Here is an 18526-nt window from a genome sequence, read left to right as displayed (position 1 = left end):
AAATATATAGACCAGTTATATAAAATATAAACAACTCTCCTTGCACATGAAAACCCATTCTCTGTCGTTCATATGTTGGGTCAACAATGTACACACATCAAATTGTCCAACACAAGGAAAAGAAAGAAGGAGCTGTACAAGGAAGTGTACAAAAAAGGGAGGAACCGTAGTTTATTTAAAACTCTGAGATCTGAGGTGTATGTTAGGCTGAGACTTTGCCCATGCCCGGCAGTTACAGTGCAGTTTGTCTTACTACAGAGAAAATAAAAAAGGAATAAAAATGATCTTAAATCATCACACTTGCCCAGCGGATGATCATAAGAAAGTGTCAGAAATTCACAGATGTAGCCCCTTTTTGATATGGGCCAATTGCTTAACCCATTTCATGTACATTTTAAACACCCTAAATGCACACATTAGATATTCCGGTCTTTCATGCCATTTTCCCACAATTTAATGCAAGTTTTAATGAAGAGATTCTCGTCAGATAGGAAAAAAAGTGAGCATTTTTATTCTGGCTCTGTGCCCACTTTGTTGTCCTGTTAAACTGATATGCCCCGTGAGCAGCTGCTGCCATGGTGAGTAAAGTTTTCCCCTCCAAAAAACAAACAAAACAATATAGCCATTTTGATTTATGGGGAAAAATGTGTAAAGACAACTGGTTTATTAGAATGGTTTAAGGCTTCTGAGGTTAACGGTACCATGAAGAGTCCTGAATTTGTCCCCTTAGCTTGCCTGTGTGCTCTGGAATCCAAACTCCCTTCAGCTGAGGTAAAATTTGCACAGACAGAACACGGAAGTGTGAGTTAGTGTGACTGGCTTTCCCTTTCCAAAGAAACAAAAAAGATACCTCAACTAAGCAACGGCTTCCTGCTTGTCTCTTAATTTAAGTCCATTCTTTCCAATGACTTGGGAGGGTTGGAGGAGTTGAGGAAGACTGAGTTGTCTTCACATTAGCATCTTATTCTCTGGAAAAGAAAATAAATCCAACTCATCAGAATCAGATTCATCACATATCTCATGATCAATTTTGAGTTTTTTCTTTTATACATTTACAAGTGTTTTACTGATCTGTTACACAGCAGTTGTATTTAATTGCTGTGAAGTGAATTAAGCATATGATTGACTCCTGCTTTTGGAAAAATTATTTTACCTTTGTTGGGTTTTTTCAGTTACACAGATATTGTGATGTATTATAGATGACTGTCTTGCAATATATCACATATTGCAGCATCCCCTGTATCGTGGTGCTATTGTATTGTGGGCAGCGTATTGTGATAATATTGTCTTGTCAGTTACTCTGAGATTCTCATCCCTACTGGATAGCACACTTACATTCTTGTTCCAAGAAAGCATCTCCTTCTTCTGTCTGCTCCATAGCCTCTTCAATGATCTGGGCCTCCTCAACTAGCTGTTCCTCTTCCTCCAGTGTGTCATCTCCCTGCTCTGCTAACTCCTCTTGTACCTCCTCCTGCACCTCCTCTGGTGCTCCTCTGGAGTCTACAAGGTCTTCCTCACTCAAACCCACCTCCTCCTCAATTGGCAAAGTCTGCTCCTCTTGCCCCTGTTGAGCAGGTTCCTCCTCACTCTGAGGGACCTCCTCGGGGTCAGCAGCTGCCTGTGCCTCCTCCTCCACAAGCTGCTCCTCAGGAGCCTCCTCGGGCACAGAGGCAGGGAGCTCTTCTTCCTCCATCAGTTGTTCTGATGGCACCTCCTCTGGTACAGGAGCAGCCAGTTCCTCCTCCTCCACTGGCTCTTCCGATGGCACCTCCTCCGGCACAGGAGCAGTCACCTCCTCATCCAGTGGCTGTTCCGATGGTACCTCCTCCAGCACAGGTGCTAACAGCTCCTCCACAGCCTGCTCTGATGGTACCTCTTCTGGGACAGGAGCTGTTACCTGCTCCTCTTCCTGAACTGGCTCATTCCATGCCACCTCCTCCAAAGCAGGAGCAGCCTGCTCCCCATGTTCTTCTGCTTGTGCCTCCTCAGTCTGAGAGCCCTCAAACTGAAAGATGAAGAGCACCCAGGTGAGCCAGACCAGACACAGCGTGAGACAGAGAGAGAAAACTGTTACTGAACCTGCTCTTGTGGCAAGAAAAGAAATGCTATTGGTGTATTATCGGAATTTGGATGGAATCGGTCTTGGTGATTGCTTGCATAGTGGCAACATAACAGTAATAGCCAGTACTACATTTATAACCTGACCATGCATACACACACATCTAATTTCCATATGAACATCTCATTTCCATTTAATGCTATACAAAATATACAATTTAAAAAACTAGGCATCCAGTCACCTCGCATAGAGCATGGTGCTGTTTTTCTTTTACATGACTACAGAGAAGTCAGTCTTCATAAGCAAAGAGTGTTTTCATAAATGAGGAAGAACTACTATTTCTGAAGGAAGAGACGTTTAAAAGAAGTCACATGGCAGAAGCTCCAAAGCAGAGAAGCAAGACAATCATGGTACGATACATGTTTGTACATGTCACATAAACTCCAAGAATAAGGGTATAGGTGCAGACAGGAACACGTAGAATGTCACATTCACTAACCTATTTGACTTGAATATAAATGCACAAGGTCTTTCCTGGGTGCTGCTCTGTTAGCGATCAATGTAGTTTCTGCTAGTGCCATTTAGTCTCCTGTCATATCACACACACTGGACTCTGCATAACAATCTGATATTACAGCAAGTCTGTAATCTGAACACAAGGAGTTCTGGCCAATCCAGAGGTACTTTGCGCTTCACAGAGGGACAACCACTCCTATGGATTTAATCTCTGTCCTTAAATTCCTCAGATTCCTCACCTCCAAGTCTGCTCTTCTTAGTTGCATAGCAGTTGTTTATACTCTCCTTTTCTCGTTCAACTGTGCAGATTTGTTTATAGGTAAAGCTAGTCTTCACTGAAGGGTCACCATTTTCCCTACACCTGTTAAATTCAAAGCACTTCCCTTATGTAAATTTTATGTAAAGGAGGCACTTGGGGGTTGGATCTATCAAGGAGCAAGGAGGCTTGATTCTATCACATCTGGCACATCGGAGAATGGAATGCTGGGGAATAACAATCTCAAGTCATACTGGGGGGAGACAATAGGCAAACCTTTTGAAAAGTGATGCATGGTAATTGTGCATAAGGGCATCTCCATTCTTAGCATTCTCTATTCACGGCAGCCATAATTACACAAATATAGGTGAAAAATACAGGACTCTCCTTAAAGGCTGATCATACAGCTAAAGCATTCCACAGTTGCTCTGATACAAGGGTCATTCATCTATGATATCTCAGAGTTTGTTTGTAGTTGATAGCATTGATCAGTTGAGACATTCTCATATCACAGCTGAGCTTTACAGGCAACAACAGGCCGCTGCAAACTACATTTTGACAAACATGTCATTTCATTGCTTATACAAGTAAAATAAAATAGGAGAAATTAAATAAAAAAGAGAAAAGTTAGTGTGTTCCTATAACAGATTCTTTTGCATGACACAATATGGATTCAAACAAATTGTGATGTTTGATGTGATTTGAAAAATGTTTTCCACTTTCAGTTTTTGCTTGTGCTCAATGCTTCCTTTCAAATCCAGAACCCAGAATACAACTTTGCAGTTCAGTGAAAGTAACTATTGCAACTTCATGATACGGTAAATCTTTATTTCACTTTCCTCCAAGTCCTCCTTTAATAAAAGCAAGAAGGTAAACATGCCCACCTCCTGCAACCAGTAGTTCAGAATAATAAATTGCACACCACAGTCATATCACCACAACAATGAATTTTGCAACATATTTGTTTTGAGGGTATTTTTTTCATGAAAACAAAGCTATTTAGACTATACAAATCCTCTGCAAGGCATGGTTTTAGAGTGAAGATTAAATCTGAAATGAGTCTTCAAATGGTCTGGTAACATTTTCCAGAGCCCTGTGGCAGTATTTGGCAGATTCCTTACCTGCTTGACCTGGCTCTGGATAGCATGGAGCTGTGCTTTCAGCTCTGAATGCAGGGACTGGGCCACCATATTTTGCTCTTCCAGGCTGTGTCGAACCGAACTGAGCTGCTCCTCCACAGTCACCAGTTGGGCCTTCTGGGCCTCTCCCACCTCCAGAAGCTCTCTGACAGAGAGATGGCAAAGGTCAGAGGTCGCACCTCATTAGTCACAAAGGCTAAACAAAGCAGAGCACCCTCTGAGCCGGCAATATTAATCAAGAACATATGGTGAAGTTTGAAAAGCCTGGCCCCCCTGTGGTAATGGCATTTTCATCGAGACATTCAGCCTAATAAGTTTCATACTGTTACTACCATATCTTAATCTCAGCTGTGATGTATTTGCAAGAGCCAAGAGGGGGTGTATCGATTTTTTTTTTTTTTTTAATCAAAAAAAAAAAAATGTATCCAGGGCAAATTCTGCAAGACATAGGATTTGCTAGTCATTAATGCACTTCCTGTACAGATCTGCAGATAACGTAATTGGGAAAGGATGGCTATGATGCCATTACCTGTAGGAAGTAAAAATGGAGCACCAATCGTGGAGCATGTTGGTAACAACTAACAGAACAACACTGACAATGGATACTTTCTGGCTCCTATGTGGCAATGCCCAAAAGGATCCCAGATGCACAGTCAGAAAGTACCCAACCATCACTACTGGCATTCTTGTGCTGGTTATTGCCAACATACTCCATGATTGGTGGAGCTCCACTCTGCTTTGTATAAAAAAAATGACATCACAGGCATTTTATCCATGTCACATTATTTTCCCGTCTATGCCTCTTGGCATATTCACACACTTATAACATAATAAAGAGCTGTTATATTCCAGAGTATATGATGGCACATTACAGAGTTACTTTTCCCATTACTTCCATTGTTGCTAGTTTGGTCACCAAAACCTCAACATTCCTACATCTTAGAGGTTCTGAAAGGTAATATGCAATGAAAAGAAAAAAGCATGTGTTAGCTAACTGTGGGAGATGCTTACCTCACAACCACAATCTCCTGTGAGCTGGCCTCGAGCTGGGCCTTGTGAAGGGCCAGGGCCTCCCTCAGGCTCAACAGGTCTACGATCTGGCCTTCCAGCTGCGAGGCCAGGGCGCCCACCCGGCCAGCTTGCTCCTCCAGCTTAGATTCGGCGGTGGCCAGCCCACCGGAGAGCCCCTCCACGGTGACGGTCAGGTCAGCATTGGCCCCGCCCAGCGCCGCCACGTCCGCCTGGAAGGCCTCGAACTCCTCGCTGCGGCTCCGCAGCGCCCCCTGCAGGAGGGCCAGCTGCTCTGTGGAGACGGCCGACTGCTGGACCTCCTCCAGCCGGGCCTTCATCTCAGTGTGCAGCGACAGCACCTGGGCGGGGAGGTCCGAGGTCTTCAACTGCTCGGCCGTGGCCAAGGCCACGCCCACCTGCTTCTGGGCCTGCACGTAAGCCTCCTCAAGCGCATGCAGCCTGTGCTCGAACCCCTCTGAGCTGTGGAGCTGGGCAGCGAGGTCAGAAAAAATGGTTACACTTTACATTACATCTTTCTGACGATTACATCTGGTTTTCCTTATCCGTTTCTGTTAAAGCTTTGAAATGGGCTGCAGTGGCACATGCAAGGTGCTCTGAAAATAAAATGTATGATTATTTGAGATTCATAATTTAGCCATTTTTAGGAGATGTTCACATCCAGAGGCACTTACACAGCTTACATTTTGCACACAAACCACTTAAACAGCTGAATATTAACTCACTCAGTTCTCATGTGCAGTACCTTGCACAAGGATACAATGGTAACCCCATCCAGGGGAATTAAAACCTACAACCTCAGACACAAGCCCAGTTCCATTAACAATACACTACGCTGCCACTGGGTTAGTGCACATGGCTACTGGAGGTATTCAGAGAGTGGCAGAAATGTCATTCAGCCTGAGGTAATAGCCTGAAAGGGAGGAAATAGCAACGTGGCAGAAGAAAAATGAGGTAGTATGTGGGTAGAAAGGCAGACAGGAGAACAAGAACATCAACATAAATGCTGCTTTGTTTTGCCATATTCAAATATTCTAAACTGCACTAGGCATGGAGGAAGCTGGCCGGAACTTATTTTGCTAAATATTTCAATAAGACAAGCAAAGAAACTGTGTGCCTTGCATAATTTTGTTTTTTATTTTGTGGTGCTGTCTATCTGTAGGTGCTTCGTGGGACTAAAAAAACAGGCATGTTTCCTCCACATCTGACTCGAGTTTACAACCACTTTACAAAACCTTACAATTATCACTGAAAGCATTTGCATAATACGGTTGCTGCAAACTGACCACAACAAAACCCCTGACAACACAATATAATTGCGAAAGCAACAGGACTGATACATAAGACACAAAATTAAGTACAAACATCTTACCATACACTCACTTGTGGAAAATATTCACACCTGAATGGTTTATAGTTCTGAGCAAGCAAATACCTTTCAGCTGGAACCGTAAATAAATAGCAATTACCAACTGTGCTACTTTGTACATTGTGTTCCAAGTTCCAACGCATGGAGCATTGGATATGGGCACATACATACAGTAGTTACATTTGCGTGTAGAAAAAGAGATTATATCAGGTTGTAGACTTGCTCTGTGCGTGATCGTTCCGTGTTATAAATATAGTACGTGTCCCAGCAGCTGCGTGCTACTTCACCTTAACAAGTGGATAGAAATAGCATCATCTGGGACTCACTTCACTGGAGAGCGTGGCAGTATGAAATACGATATTGGTGGGCGACCGTCAGCAAAATAATGAACTTACAACTACCTGCTACTGGAAATGGCATGGAACAAAAAGTTGAGAAAGGGGTACCATTCGATTGTTCAAAGACTATGGATAATGGGACACGATGACTATCTGTGAGTTGCGCAAAGTTTGTATATGAGTATGTGCGTTCCTTGCATTAGGAAATGTGTTAATACCCAAACCGGCTATTACTGGTGAAAGCAGATCCAAATAAGTTTGTACTGGTACATAAAATTAAATTAAATTTGTAGAAAGTAACTTTTTTTAAAACACTGCACACTGAAAAACCGTGCTAACATACACGTTTAGACTCAAGGAATTTCGTACTTATAGAGCAGACAGGACTCTTTGTTCTCAGAAAGGAATGCTCAGATTGGTAATTAAATATCTAGACGTGATTACCTTTTCGTTTGTCTTTCGCATTTCTTCTTGGAACGTCTGGAGCTTCACCATTTTCATTTGTACCCCCATGAGGTTGTCGGCCAAGTAGGTTATGGTCTGGTGCTGTTGGAGGCAGAACCAGGCGACAGTTGCCCCTCCGATCACGATCATTAGGAATAAAATAAACAATAATGCATAGTGATTTCCTCCTCGTGACTCTGCTTCCAACGCTTCGTGTTTAAAAGAGTTCTCATCGAATTTGTGGTTGCTTTTCCCTTTTCGATGCCGTGCTGTCATTTTAAAGTCGTGTATTCTGAATGCAGAAAGGAAGAGAAGAAAAAATGCTCTCCGGCGCGATGGGCTAAAATAGTAGCAAGAGCGCAGACGTTATCGCGGAGTATTTGGCTTCTTTTTTGTTGATTCTACGCTCTTGCGCTACTAAATGTGTTCATTCATAGGACATCAAAAAGTATCGAAAAACTGCTTGAGTGGCGAGGGGGTGGTCTACAGGCAAATAAGGAAAAAGGCGTGGTGGAGAGACCCCGTTGCAGGAAGAGAAGCCAGCATGGAAGGGCGTTCCAAGGCTGTGAGTGGCTAGTCTCGTTGCACCATGTGTGCGGTTATCTAATGAAAAAGTCACACGTGCGCTAGTGAGGTGTATAACTCAGAACCCCCCGAGCCCCCTCCCCCCTTTTTTTCTCTTCTTTACACCCTACTCAGTTGAGATGGCCACGCGCCATCCCGGTTTTGCGTAATTTCTCAATATAAAAAACCTTTGAAACTATTACAGTTAGTTGAAGCCAAATTCATTGCAGAGATGCCTGTTATCTAATGATCCAATTAACATAATTACCGTGATAAATGATAGTCATTAGAGTACTAAGGAACGATAGATTAAACATATTCCATAAGGTATGTGATTGTGAATTACGTTATGATATATCATTGTTGTTTAAATTTTATTGTCTTATATATTCCGACAGTGTAATGTAATTCTTTCTTCGAGAGCCATTCAGTGGTTCAATCTTAAGATCACTCAAATATCCAATACAAAATAAGCAAATGTTTGAATAGTACGTTTGTATGTTCCCATACACAGTATATGAACGTTTCGGAATTATTTTATTTTTGTCCTCCTGTTACTTATAACTTTCAGAATGATTATTGGATGAAGGCCTTTTCTTACACGTTAGAGCTATTATTTTGTGACACTAATGATAGTTGCATTTGTTTTGATTAGTTTTGTATGACTTTAAACTCAGACAGTGAGTGCAACCATGTCAAGAACTGTATCAAATACTCAGGATTGCTTTTAATTAATTCTTCATTTATTATATTGAATAAATTACAGTTTATTATTAAACAAATACACTCATACACAATTCATTCCTGAACTTAAACAGAAGATACATTTAGATCTCTGTATACACTAGCATGTTTTTAAAAAATATAAAACTTGCTTTACATCTGAACCATTCCATTCAAAACTATTTATACCAAACACTAGCAATGCAAATCACTAGTTTATAAAAGCCATTTATGCCTCCCCATCATTAGTGCTTAAAACAGCATTACATGCTCATTATTTTGATTGGAACGTCTTGATGGCTGGCATGATTGTGTGCATTCATAAACAAGCAGAAGTACCAGTGTTTTATTTTGCCACAATTTCAACTCGATATGTAATATGTGCAAATGCCATCGCTTTGAAACAAACACATAAAAAGAGCTCTCACAGTCCACACCAGAGAAGCTGTAAATCAGGAGACTGCAGGGGGTCTGAACAAGTCGTGGAAAGCAGAAACTAGGGATTTGTTAAATGAGGAATCTTCAAACAAAGACCTGAAGCCACACAGCAAGTGCAAGAGGCTGCTTAGTGCTTTACATGCAGTCCCAAACCCCCTGATAACTAAGATATCACAAACTGAATCTGGCACCACGTCAATTCAGAAAACAATGGAAACAACACACCAATGGTCTTCTAGGAGGAAAACGGTAACTGGGAATATGAATATGCAATTTGTTTAATTTTCATTTTTTATTTAATCAGTGTTTTTCCCTTGGAGCATATGTGCTTTAGGAAAGGCCCTTCTTAGATTGAAACACTGTGAAACATGACCTAACCAGAAGGCTTCTCTCTGAAGATCATGGGGGCTGCTGAGTTACTAGGTTACCAGTGATTGGCCTGCTGGATTCAGCCAGTTTAATTACATACAAGTCTGACATAGCTGGAAAGTGCGGGCTAACCTAGTCTTAATGCAATTTCATCCTTAATTCTGATAAAATTCCATTCTATATTTTTGTACGAATAGGATCTTGCCAGCTCAGTGTATAATGAGTCTTTAAAACATGTTAAAATGTTTAAAAAATGTTACTACACAAAAAGTCATTGTAACCATTTTGTTAAACAAAAATATACACAATATGGTACTATTATGTGAACACAACGAATAACAGTAATTCTGGGAAAACCTCAGTGAAGGGACTGATGATATCATGTCCTTGGTGCTTCTTATTCTGTAAAGAAGGACAGAAGAGATAGAGAAAACGAAGTCACAAATATGCAATGCTCCTTTTTAACGAAGGCTGAGAGGCCACATTGATACATAGCTCTGAGGGATCCTGACTTACAGACAGCTAAGACGGTTGACCGAGATACTTTGCCAGATTTACTTCAGCAAGTGTCTAGCAGTGTAAAAATGTGACACAAAAGCTATACAAGTTTCCATCCTTTGTGTACCTTCCAACCAAATAAATATTTTTCAAGGCACATTCTGTAATATAATCTGCTAATAATAATTTTTAGGTGAGGTGAAGGGATCTTATTTAGGCAGGTAGGGAACTGGACAGATTTGTTGCAGGATTTTTTTCCAAGTAGATTACTGCTGATGTAACCCTTGATTAAGGTACTTTGTCTGGCTTGTAGTATAAATATCCAGTTGTATAAGTACTGTATATTGCAGGCAGAAAGTTAAACTGTGCCGGCCGGTCTTGTTAAGAGCATATTCTGGACGTTTAAACGGGTGGGTTGGGTTACCTCGGACGGTGAGTTTGGTGGAGCACTCGGCCCTCCCCAGCGAGTTCTCGGCCATGACGGAGTACTCGCCGTGGTCGTTGGGCCCCACCCTGAGGATGAGCATGGAGCAGACGCCGCAGGTGTTGGAGATGTAGTAGTTGGTGTTGGTGTTGAGGCTGAGGTTGTTGTGGTACCAGGTGACGTGTGGCCGCGGGTTCCCCGTCACCGCACAGCTCATGTAGCACTCGTAGCCCTTGGGAGCCATGTGCAGCTTCAGGGGCACCAGGAACGCGGGCGCGCTCTCCAAGTTGCAGGGTCTGAACTCGGGCGTGTTCACCACAAATTTTTCTGGGGAAGGACGACAAAAACGGCATCCAGCGAAAAGGTCAGAGCGCTGGACAATTTATTTGCGGGTCATTTGCTCAAAATCTTTGGGAAACACTCATGTTGTACCCTACCAAAGATGGTAATAACTTCATTTATAAGACATTTTTCATTCAAAATGTTTTACAAATTGTTCAAGATGAAAAATGTAGTAGTACAGAAAGTATCCTTAGATTTGGGTACACTTATCTTCCATTTGAATTCTCTGATATGCCACCTGAACAAAGAAAGCTGAAGATCTTAATTTTTTTGAGGTGTTATTTGGTGACTCAGCGAAGGACCAATGTTTGCTTCCTCACTTTGTGATAGATGTTTCGGAGTAACACTACCTTTGCTCTTTGTGATGTTGACATGGTTCTCTTACTGAGCACTCATTCACTATGCGGTGTTGATAAGGGGCTGTGAGTAACAGGGTACTGGAGGGCGAAGAAGGAGTGGGGTAATTTGTAAATGAATGGATCTCAGTAGCTCTGTTTGGTGCTGATATCCTCTGCCCTATGTTGATGGGCCTGCATTTGACTTTGTATGCAAAGAAAAACCAGCAGTGAAACAACGGGGTTGGGGCAAGGGCTGTCAGACATTTATTTAATCACACTAAACCAAACGACAGGGAGAGATTTATTTCACTGTTCTAGAAGGATAGCATTAAAAATAAAATTAACAAATCAAACGTATGGCTGAATTTAAGCTGTTTGTATTTGTTTGCATATTTGTATGATATGTCACATTTAGTCTGGAAAAACATTTATTTCCAAATTAAGGATGTAGGATAGCAGAAGCTCTGGACCAGAAGGCCAGACTGTAGAAAATATGTGTAAAACAGCTCATCTAAATTTCTCCAGGAAAGACAATCCAGATAAATGACAAGCAGCAGATTTTAAAAGCATAATTGTTTCACTGGAACTGCACCTGAGGAACATACATAAACAATAAAACAATCCAATGTTTGGAGGCCTCACGTGATCCAACTGTGTCTGTCTGTGCATGACATTAATTTCAATAAAACAAATTAATAAAACTACACAAGTATTTTTGAGTCTGTTTGTTGCATAAACCTTCATGAATTCATTTACGTAATTCCCTCTGGATAAGAGAATCTGCTAAATGTAAAAGTGTTGTTGGAAGCACTGCAGTGTTTTGGTGATTCATTTCACAATTGCACATAACCAATAAGCCTTTGGCATCCTTACAGTAAATCATCTGTATATATCAAATGGCACAAGACGTTGGGTGTTAACTGGTGCGTGCTCTAAGTATGCCTCCTCGATCTGTTTAATCGCCCCACTTCATCTCACAGATTAATCTTTTCACTCCCTTTTCCCTGTGGGGCATAAACAGCTCCTGGTGCCTTTACATACCTCCCCACCTAAGCATTTAGCTGCACAGCCTGTGGGACTGATCAGCATCCAAGGGTCACACTATGGCCAGGGTGAACTTTCCTCACTCCTGATTTCATTAACCACAATCCTGGTAAATACCATCAGGCAACACCGTCTCACAGTGCTGTAACTGATATCATGTACAAAGGCTCTTTTAAATCATTGACACAGGAGGGACGATAGTGACAAAATTGATTAGTCATAATTGGTGGAGGAAAATAGTATATATATATGTTTTTAAATGAGTGATAGAAATTTGCGTGTTCACACATGGGTGTGTTCACATCTCAGATAGTTGATGTATAAACAAGTCTGTACCTGAACATCAGTCATATGACTTGGCGGAACTTTTACAAAATTCCTGCAGGTTTCTAATTGTATTCACCACAAACATACCTAATATATTTATTTCATATAATTTTAAAAAGTTTTTTTCTAGTATTAAGGCATGTTTCCTTGAAAATTCTCTGGGATCTTTCAGAGTGTTTTCAGATTTGACCAGTGTGAGAAAAGTATTTCCAATACGTATGTGAACATACTTTCTGGTATAAAATAAGGGCTTTTTTTTTTTAAAAAGGCGAATGGCCAAACCTCTTATCCGGGTGGTTCCCCAGGTGGGAGACTCGGAGGGCTCTGACATGCCTATGTCGTTCTTGGCGTACACGCGGAAGTGGTACTCGTGGCCAGGCACGATGTTGCAGGCGGTGAACTTGTTGTTGAAGAGGCGGTCAGCCACTGTGTTCCAGGTTTGCTTGGTGGAGTCCCGCTTGGAGACCATGTAGTGCAGCCTGTCGTCGCGCTTCTCGTCCGGGGACGGCTCCCAGGCCACCGTCACTGTCCCGGGAACGTTCTCCTGCAGCTCCACAGGACCCGGTGGCTTGGGGTCATCTGCAACCAGGTCAGTGACACGGTCATCTACAGTCAACAGCCTATTCACTTTGAGGAGGTAGGTGGCCCGTTATATTCCGGGTACAGTTGTCCATTTACAATGAGAAAAAAAGTGCATGCTTGAATTGCATTCAAAGAACTAAGTGTATTTTTTGTTTGTCTGTAATCAAAAGTATGGAGCTATGATGAGAGTCCATCTGGAAGGGGAAAGGAGTACATTAATTTTCTATCACTGATACAGGATTTATACAAACTAGGAGAAATGCACAGCTGGAATATGAGTATAATCAAGGCAAAGGTAGAATCAGTACTTGTCTTGCCATGCACCAAGCGGCTATCAGTTTGGTGCATGGCAAGCCTATTACCATGTTATACTATTTATGAATTCTGCACACAATCACAGACCGATAATTAAAATGGTTCACACCTACCCTGCCTTGTTGACAGTTTTAAATCAATACTTATAATGTTTATAATTTTATGCTAAATGCAATTTAAAGAAAGCTTTTTGTGATTCAAGGTTCATATTTTATAATCTGGTTTTTATAATCTCTACCAGCAATAAGAGCTTTATGAATGGTTGTATTGAACATTGATTTTCTCATAAAAAGTGCACCCCTCTGACTGTGTTTGAGGTAAAAATGCTTTTAAACATAATTGCAACTGGGGGCCAAGGTTTCACCCCTAGACCCCTGTGCATAGACCTCTGCACCCTGAATAGTGTAAAAAAAAAAAAAAAAATCTGCTTCACTGTCCAATGTTTAACAGCAGGCAACTCGACCTTACATTACCTGTGACTCTGATCTCAACACTGAAGGTCTCCTGGCCAACCATGTTCTTGAGGATGATGGTATAGACCCCTGTGTCGCTGCGCTCTGAAGAGGGAATCAGAAGCTGGGACATCCCCTCAGTGTTGCTAATGGTGACCCGTTTAGGGACGGACATATTATCCTTCAGCCAAACAACGTCTGGCCAGGGAGAGGCCTGCAGACAATGGAGAATCCGGCTCAATGTCAACACATGGGCTGGTGGTATGAACAGCACACCACTATGGGACTATGGCTCCATATAGATTTGTGTGTGTTTTTGTATTAAAAACATACAGTATATATACTGGAGCTTGAACAGTGCTTTATATTTTCTCCAGAGGATGCAGTTACTTAAGTTCTCTGGAACTGCCAAGGTTGATTGTTATGTTACACGGTCTATCCATCCAAGCACCCTATATGGGATTATTTCTATTGACGTGTAATTTTATGTTTCCTTCAGGATAACACATATATGCAATATTGTATATGCGATTCACTTGGTCCTTAGTGCAAAAATGGGGAATGTATATTGTGTAGCGTGCTCTGTGTTGACTACATGAATGCTCTCTCTCTATCCCTGCTCCCCCATCCACAAATATCAAAGGATGTAAGGAAGTTGACCCTCATCTTTTGGCTAGAAATTGAATAATTTGTGACTTAATACATTTCTTAATTTTAATATGGTTGTGAGTCGTTGACCCAACAGGTTGCTCTGCATATCAACAAATTTGGCGATTTAACTGATCATTGATATCTTTGATCGTAATTACCAAATGAAATCAAATAAATATATTTTATACTGTATGTTGGATAAGTGATGTTTTAACTGTTGATACACTTGTGTTCCATATTCAGAGTTCTGAATGTTAAATGAGGGTGTTAGCAGTGAAAACCTAAACATGTGAGAACATAAACATATTTTACTCACTGTCCTGACAGTGTGCATGGAAGTGCTGTTGCTTCTCACCTGAAAGTTGACATTGATCCGCACCGTGTTTCCTGCTCTTACCACCATAAAACTCTTCAGCTTGGTATCTGTGAATCTTGGTCTCACTGAAATTCAGACACAGTTTATTATGGAACATGCTCAAAACAGCAAATAATAACAGTTAACCATGTCCCAGATATAACGTAACATTAACATATAACATATAACAAAAGAGATTAGTACAAAGAAATAAATGTAGAATAAATAAAAGGGCATTGATAGAATAAATGCAGAAAGACCATTGACAAGGAGCGTGAAATAAAACTCATTCTCCGGGGTTGGCTTTTAAGCACCTGCAGTGCAAATGTTCAACTTAATGCTAAAAACTAAAACTGATTAGTTAGGACTGAGACATGAAAAGGGAGGTGTATTTTCCTCTCTCACCAGGAGGGGGCATGGCAGTGACGTAGTTGTCCAGATCTTGGGGTACCCCATCTCCACCGTCGTTTGTGGCGGTCACTCTCACCCAGTATATAGCCATGGATTTAAGGTTCTTCACAGTGAAGGTGGTCATGATTATGGGGATCGCATTGCAGCGAATCCAGTCCTGGCTCTCCGCTGGCCTGATCTCCACAAAGTATCCTTTGGCCTCATCCTGGACCCCTTTCTCCTCTGTTGGTTTAGTCCAGGCCAGGGTCAGGGTGGTGTAGGTGGAATCTGTCACCTTCAGGTCGGTGACTCTGCCAGGGGGCTCTGAAATGACATGGCTGGCGTCAGGAAGCCTCCTCCTGAGACTCGCCTCAGCTTCTCAAGGTAAGCCAGAGGACTGCACTGGCCTTATTAGTACCAATAAAACAATGTTTCTTATCATCTACCACAGCCTGAGTAAATTCAACTTCAAATCAGTCAGTGTTGCAAATTAACTGAAATTGAACTGAAAACAAAGAGTTGTAGTATTAGGATGAAATTCAATGATTATATCAGGGATATTAGTTCTACTAGGAATTTTCTATTGAAATAATCTCCTGAGTTCAGCTGTTTAAAAGGCCAGACAATATGTGCAATATTTTAAATGAGGTTTGCAAGGTTATGCTTATAAGGCAAATTCACTGGCTGTTTTCTGCAAACATCATAATATACACCCTTTCAAATTACACCTCAATGTTTCTATCTAAATAAAGTCTCTATTCAGAGGTGGTGCTTCTATGACTGTATCTATGCCTACCTGTGGCTCTTGTGGCTTTGCTTACCATGTGAAATGTTGCTTTGGACAAAAACAATATGACTAAATTGTAATTCATGTAAATTTTCTTTATATGAAGAAAGGTGTATTTCTAAGACATAGCAGCACAAAAGGGATTGGTGTCATGGCCACACAGGGGTCAAAAGTGGTGCCACTGAAAAAATTCTCAGAACCAAAGTCTGCAAGTATACCAAATTCATGTGTTCATTCCTGGACTAAAAGCCACTAAAGGACTTCCCTGTGCTACAAATGAAATATCATTTTACAGGATCCTCACAGCAGGCTTTTATACAATGGAATCTTTCATATCAGGGAATACATGAAATTAGTTTCTGTAAGATGTTATGATACAGTTACATTTCTCATGTTTTTTTTAATAAAAAAAAAAAAATCTTACGCTTTGGGTCTCTGGCAATCACAAAATCTGATGGTATGCTTGGCTCGCCCACCCCAGAAACATTAATCGCTGACACACGGAATTCATACGCCATTCCCACGATGACATCTTTCACTGTGTATTTCTTATCTGGGGGTAAAATGAACGGAATACAACATGGCTTGTTAAGTGCTGAGTTTTGTTACAACAGCCACAAAATGAAGCAGTTGCAACGGTTTTTTTTTTTTGAATGCATATGAAAGTGTAAAATAATTACATTGTAAAAACGAATAAATCATGAACATAAATCTTAAACCAGATGCAAAAATTTTTGTCTCCATTTTTTTGCACAATATTCTTAATATAACTTGGAACTTTTTATAACTTATTTTGTAAGGGGAAAATGAATGAATGAATGAATGAATGAATGAATTTATAATTTTTGCCAGTTTAATATCGCTATGCCATTTGGTTATAGTGTGGTTTTTGGTACGCTGAATGTTTCCCTGTGTCTGAAAGCTCACTGCATTGGGACAATGCAGCAGACCTTGGATAGGCTCATCCTCAGGGTTCACGGGACTCCACATGTTACTGCCCCTCTTCCGTTTCTCCAGATAGTAGCCCAGAATGGGTGACCCTCCAGTCTTGGCTGGAGCAGCCCAGGTCAGATTAATACAGTCATTGAAGGCACTGACCACTTTTGGTGAGGCAGGTGGACCTGGGTATGCTGGAGGAGGATGAAAGGAAAACATTTATGTCAGGAGTTTCAAATAATTATTAATAATGATTGATTAATTGATTAAATAATGACACACTTTTAATATCTATCCCTCTCAAGCCATCAGAAATGGTTATGGATGTCACAAAGAATAAATGTTCTTTCATCATGTGAATCTATAGACCTTTAATCAGTCAGATGAACTAATGTGCTTAATTGACTTAAAAACAAACTATAACAAAGCCAGCATACTTCAAGAACTGATGTTTACAGTATTTTCCTATTGGTGTTACAGGTAAGGCATGAAATCAACTTTTTCACTCACTGGCCAGAGTGGCTTGTGGATTCTAAAAATCGCCAGCCATTTTGAATGTTTTATCAGCCACATTACCTTGTACAATATAAAATATAACACCGCCTGTTTGGTTACCTGCCAAAGTGGCTGCTTGAGTAGCTGCAATCAAACTTTTACCAGCATTTGGCTGGTGGTAGGTATAATTTCATATGCTAGTGATTTGGCTGTATTGACTGAATCTGATGAAGAGCGAGCCAGATAGTCACGAGAGAGAGAGAGAGAGAGAGATCCGCAGCACCCCCAGCCGGCAAACATAGAGTGGCCCACTAGCAGCCCGCTATCGGTTTGCCAGCAAACGGACAGTGTAAAATGGCGCTACTGCGGTCTGAGGCGAGGCCATCAGGACGAGAATCAGCTGTTAAAAGAAACGGCTCTATCTGGTGAAATATTCCGCTCGCGGGCCGCTGTGCATCAGAGCTGCCGACACCCTTAATACGACGAGCTCACCCTTAATGCCAGCCATGATGTCCTCGGTCTCCATTGGCTCACTCACGCCCTCCTCGTTCACAGCCCTGATGCGATAGCAGTACTTCCTGCCGTGCTCCACGTTGGTGTCCTTGTAGGCTGCCGTGGCGGACGGGATCTGGCCCAGCTTGGTCCAGGTGTTGCGGCCCACCTGTTGCCGTTCCAGGGCATATTCCTGCAGCTGGGAGCCTCCGTCGTCCTTGGGTGGTCTCCATTTCATATTAATGCATGAGGCCGAGTTCTCCACCACCTCTACCGGGCCCAGGGGTGGGCTGGGCTTGTCTGAGAGGCCACCAAATGTCAGGTCAATGTTATGTGACATTTGATTAGATTATATTGTATTATACTGCATTGCATGACATTACTATACTATATTAGTGATGTAGTACTATACTATATTTCTATTGCTATATTAGCTGACATTATAATCCAGAGTGACATACAATTAACGAGAACATAAGTACATCCAAATTATTTGAGAGATAGTGACAAAGACCTGGCTCAGAACACTCCCAGAGCAAAGAGGATATACGCGCAACGCTAAAACACTAATGTAGATAACTATGCCAACCTAATACCCTGTCAGAACACGACAGGTTCAGGCCTTGTCTCTTTCAATTGCTATCAGAAATGTCTCGGCTTAGATTCAATCTCACTGCAATGCACTTTGCCTGTAGCCTAGAGAAATGAATTTGAATCTTACGTTTTCTTTAGTTTGGTAAATTTTAGAGTTCATCAAACTCAGTTTGAGATGAAAAATATGATGGTTTCAATTCTTTTCTACATTCAGAAAATAAGAAAGATATCATGGAGCAGATTGAATCGAGGCTCCAGAT

General features: G+C 41.4%; 2 protein-coding genes across 8 annotated transcripts in view; both read right to left on the bottom strand.

Moving 5' to 3' along the window:
* Positions 1–145: 145 nt before the first annotated feature.
* LOC118207779 (uncharacterized abhydrolase domain-containing protein DDB_G0269086-like) lies at positions 146–7694 on the bottom strand. The gene is made up of 5 exons (XM_035381808.1): positions 7151–7694; positions 4982–5469; positions 3953–4115; positions 1336–2005; positions 146–968 (listed from the first exon to the last, which is right to left on the bottom strand). Coding segments are annotated over exons 1-5 (1599 nt in total). The 5' UTR covers positions 7427–7694; the 3' UTR covers positions 146–966.
* Positions 7695–8435: 741 nt separating this feature from the next.
* The window catches only part of LOC118207772 (immunoglobulin-like and fibronectin type III domain-containing protein 1), a 46855-nt gene continuing 36764 nt past the window's right edge, over positions 8436–18526 (bottom strand). For 5 of the 7 annotated variants that reach the window (XM_035381784.1, XM_035381783.1, XM_035381785.1 and 2 more), the window contains 9 exons: positions 17673–17972; positions 16700–16879; positions 16174–16302; positions 14978–15286; positions 14573–14658; positions 13588–13780; positions 12500–12796; positions 10167–10493; positions 9164–9646 (listed from right to left, as the gene is read on the bottom strand). In XM_035381784.1, the coding sequence (XP_035237675.1) occupies positions 9642–9646; positions 10167–10493; positions 12500–12796; positions 13588–13780; positions 14573–14658; positions 14978–15286; positions 16174–16302; positions 16700–16879; positions 17673–17972 (1826 nt within the window). In that variant the 3' untranslated portion in view covers positions 9164–9641. Of the gene's footprint in view, positions 9647–10166; positions 10494–12499; positions 12797–13587; positions 13781–14572; positions 14659–14977; positions 15287–16173; positions 16303–16699; positions 16880–17672; positions 17973–18526 lie in introns of all 7 variants that reach the window. The other 2 variants (XM_035381790.1, XM_035381788.1) reach the window with 1 other exon arrangement.

Source organism: Anguilla anguilla, chromosome 11, assembly GCF_013347855.1.
Source record: "Anguilla anguilla isolate fAngAng1 chromosome 11, fAngAng1.pri, whole genome shotgun sequence".
NCBI classification, from domain to species: Eukaryota; Metazoa; Chordata; class Actinopteri; order Anguilliformes; family Anguillidae; genus Anguilla; species Anguilla anguilla.
The sequence above is the reverse complement of the archived record's forward strand: the minus strand, read 5'-3'. Positions and strand labels throughout refer to the sequence as shown.

What these genes read in the sequence shown, in the direction of transcription:
- LOC118207779 (XM_035381808.1), bottom strand. Translation starts at nt 7,426, where the DNA reads ATGACAGCACGGCATCGAAAAGGGAAAAGCAACCACAAATTCGATGAG. An exon ending in TGCGAAAGACAAACGAAAAG is followed by an intron (nt 5,470 to 7,150) that starts GTAATCACGTCT and finishes CTCGCTGCCCAG; the next exon opens with CTCCACAGCTCAGAGGGGTT. An exon ending in CAGGAGATTGTGGTTGTGAG is followed by an intron (nt 4,116 to 4,981) that starts GTAAGCATCTCC and finishes TCTCTCTGTCAG; the next exon opens with AGAGCTTCTGGAGGTGGGAG.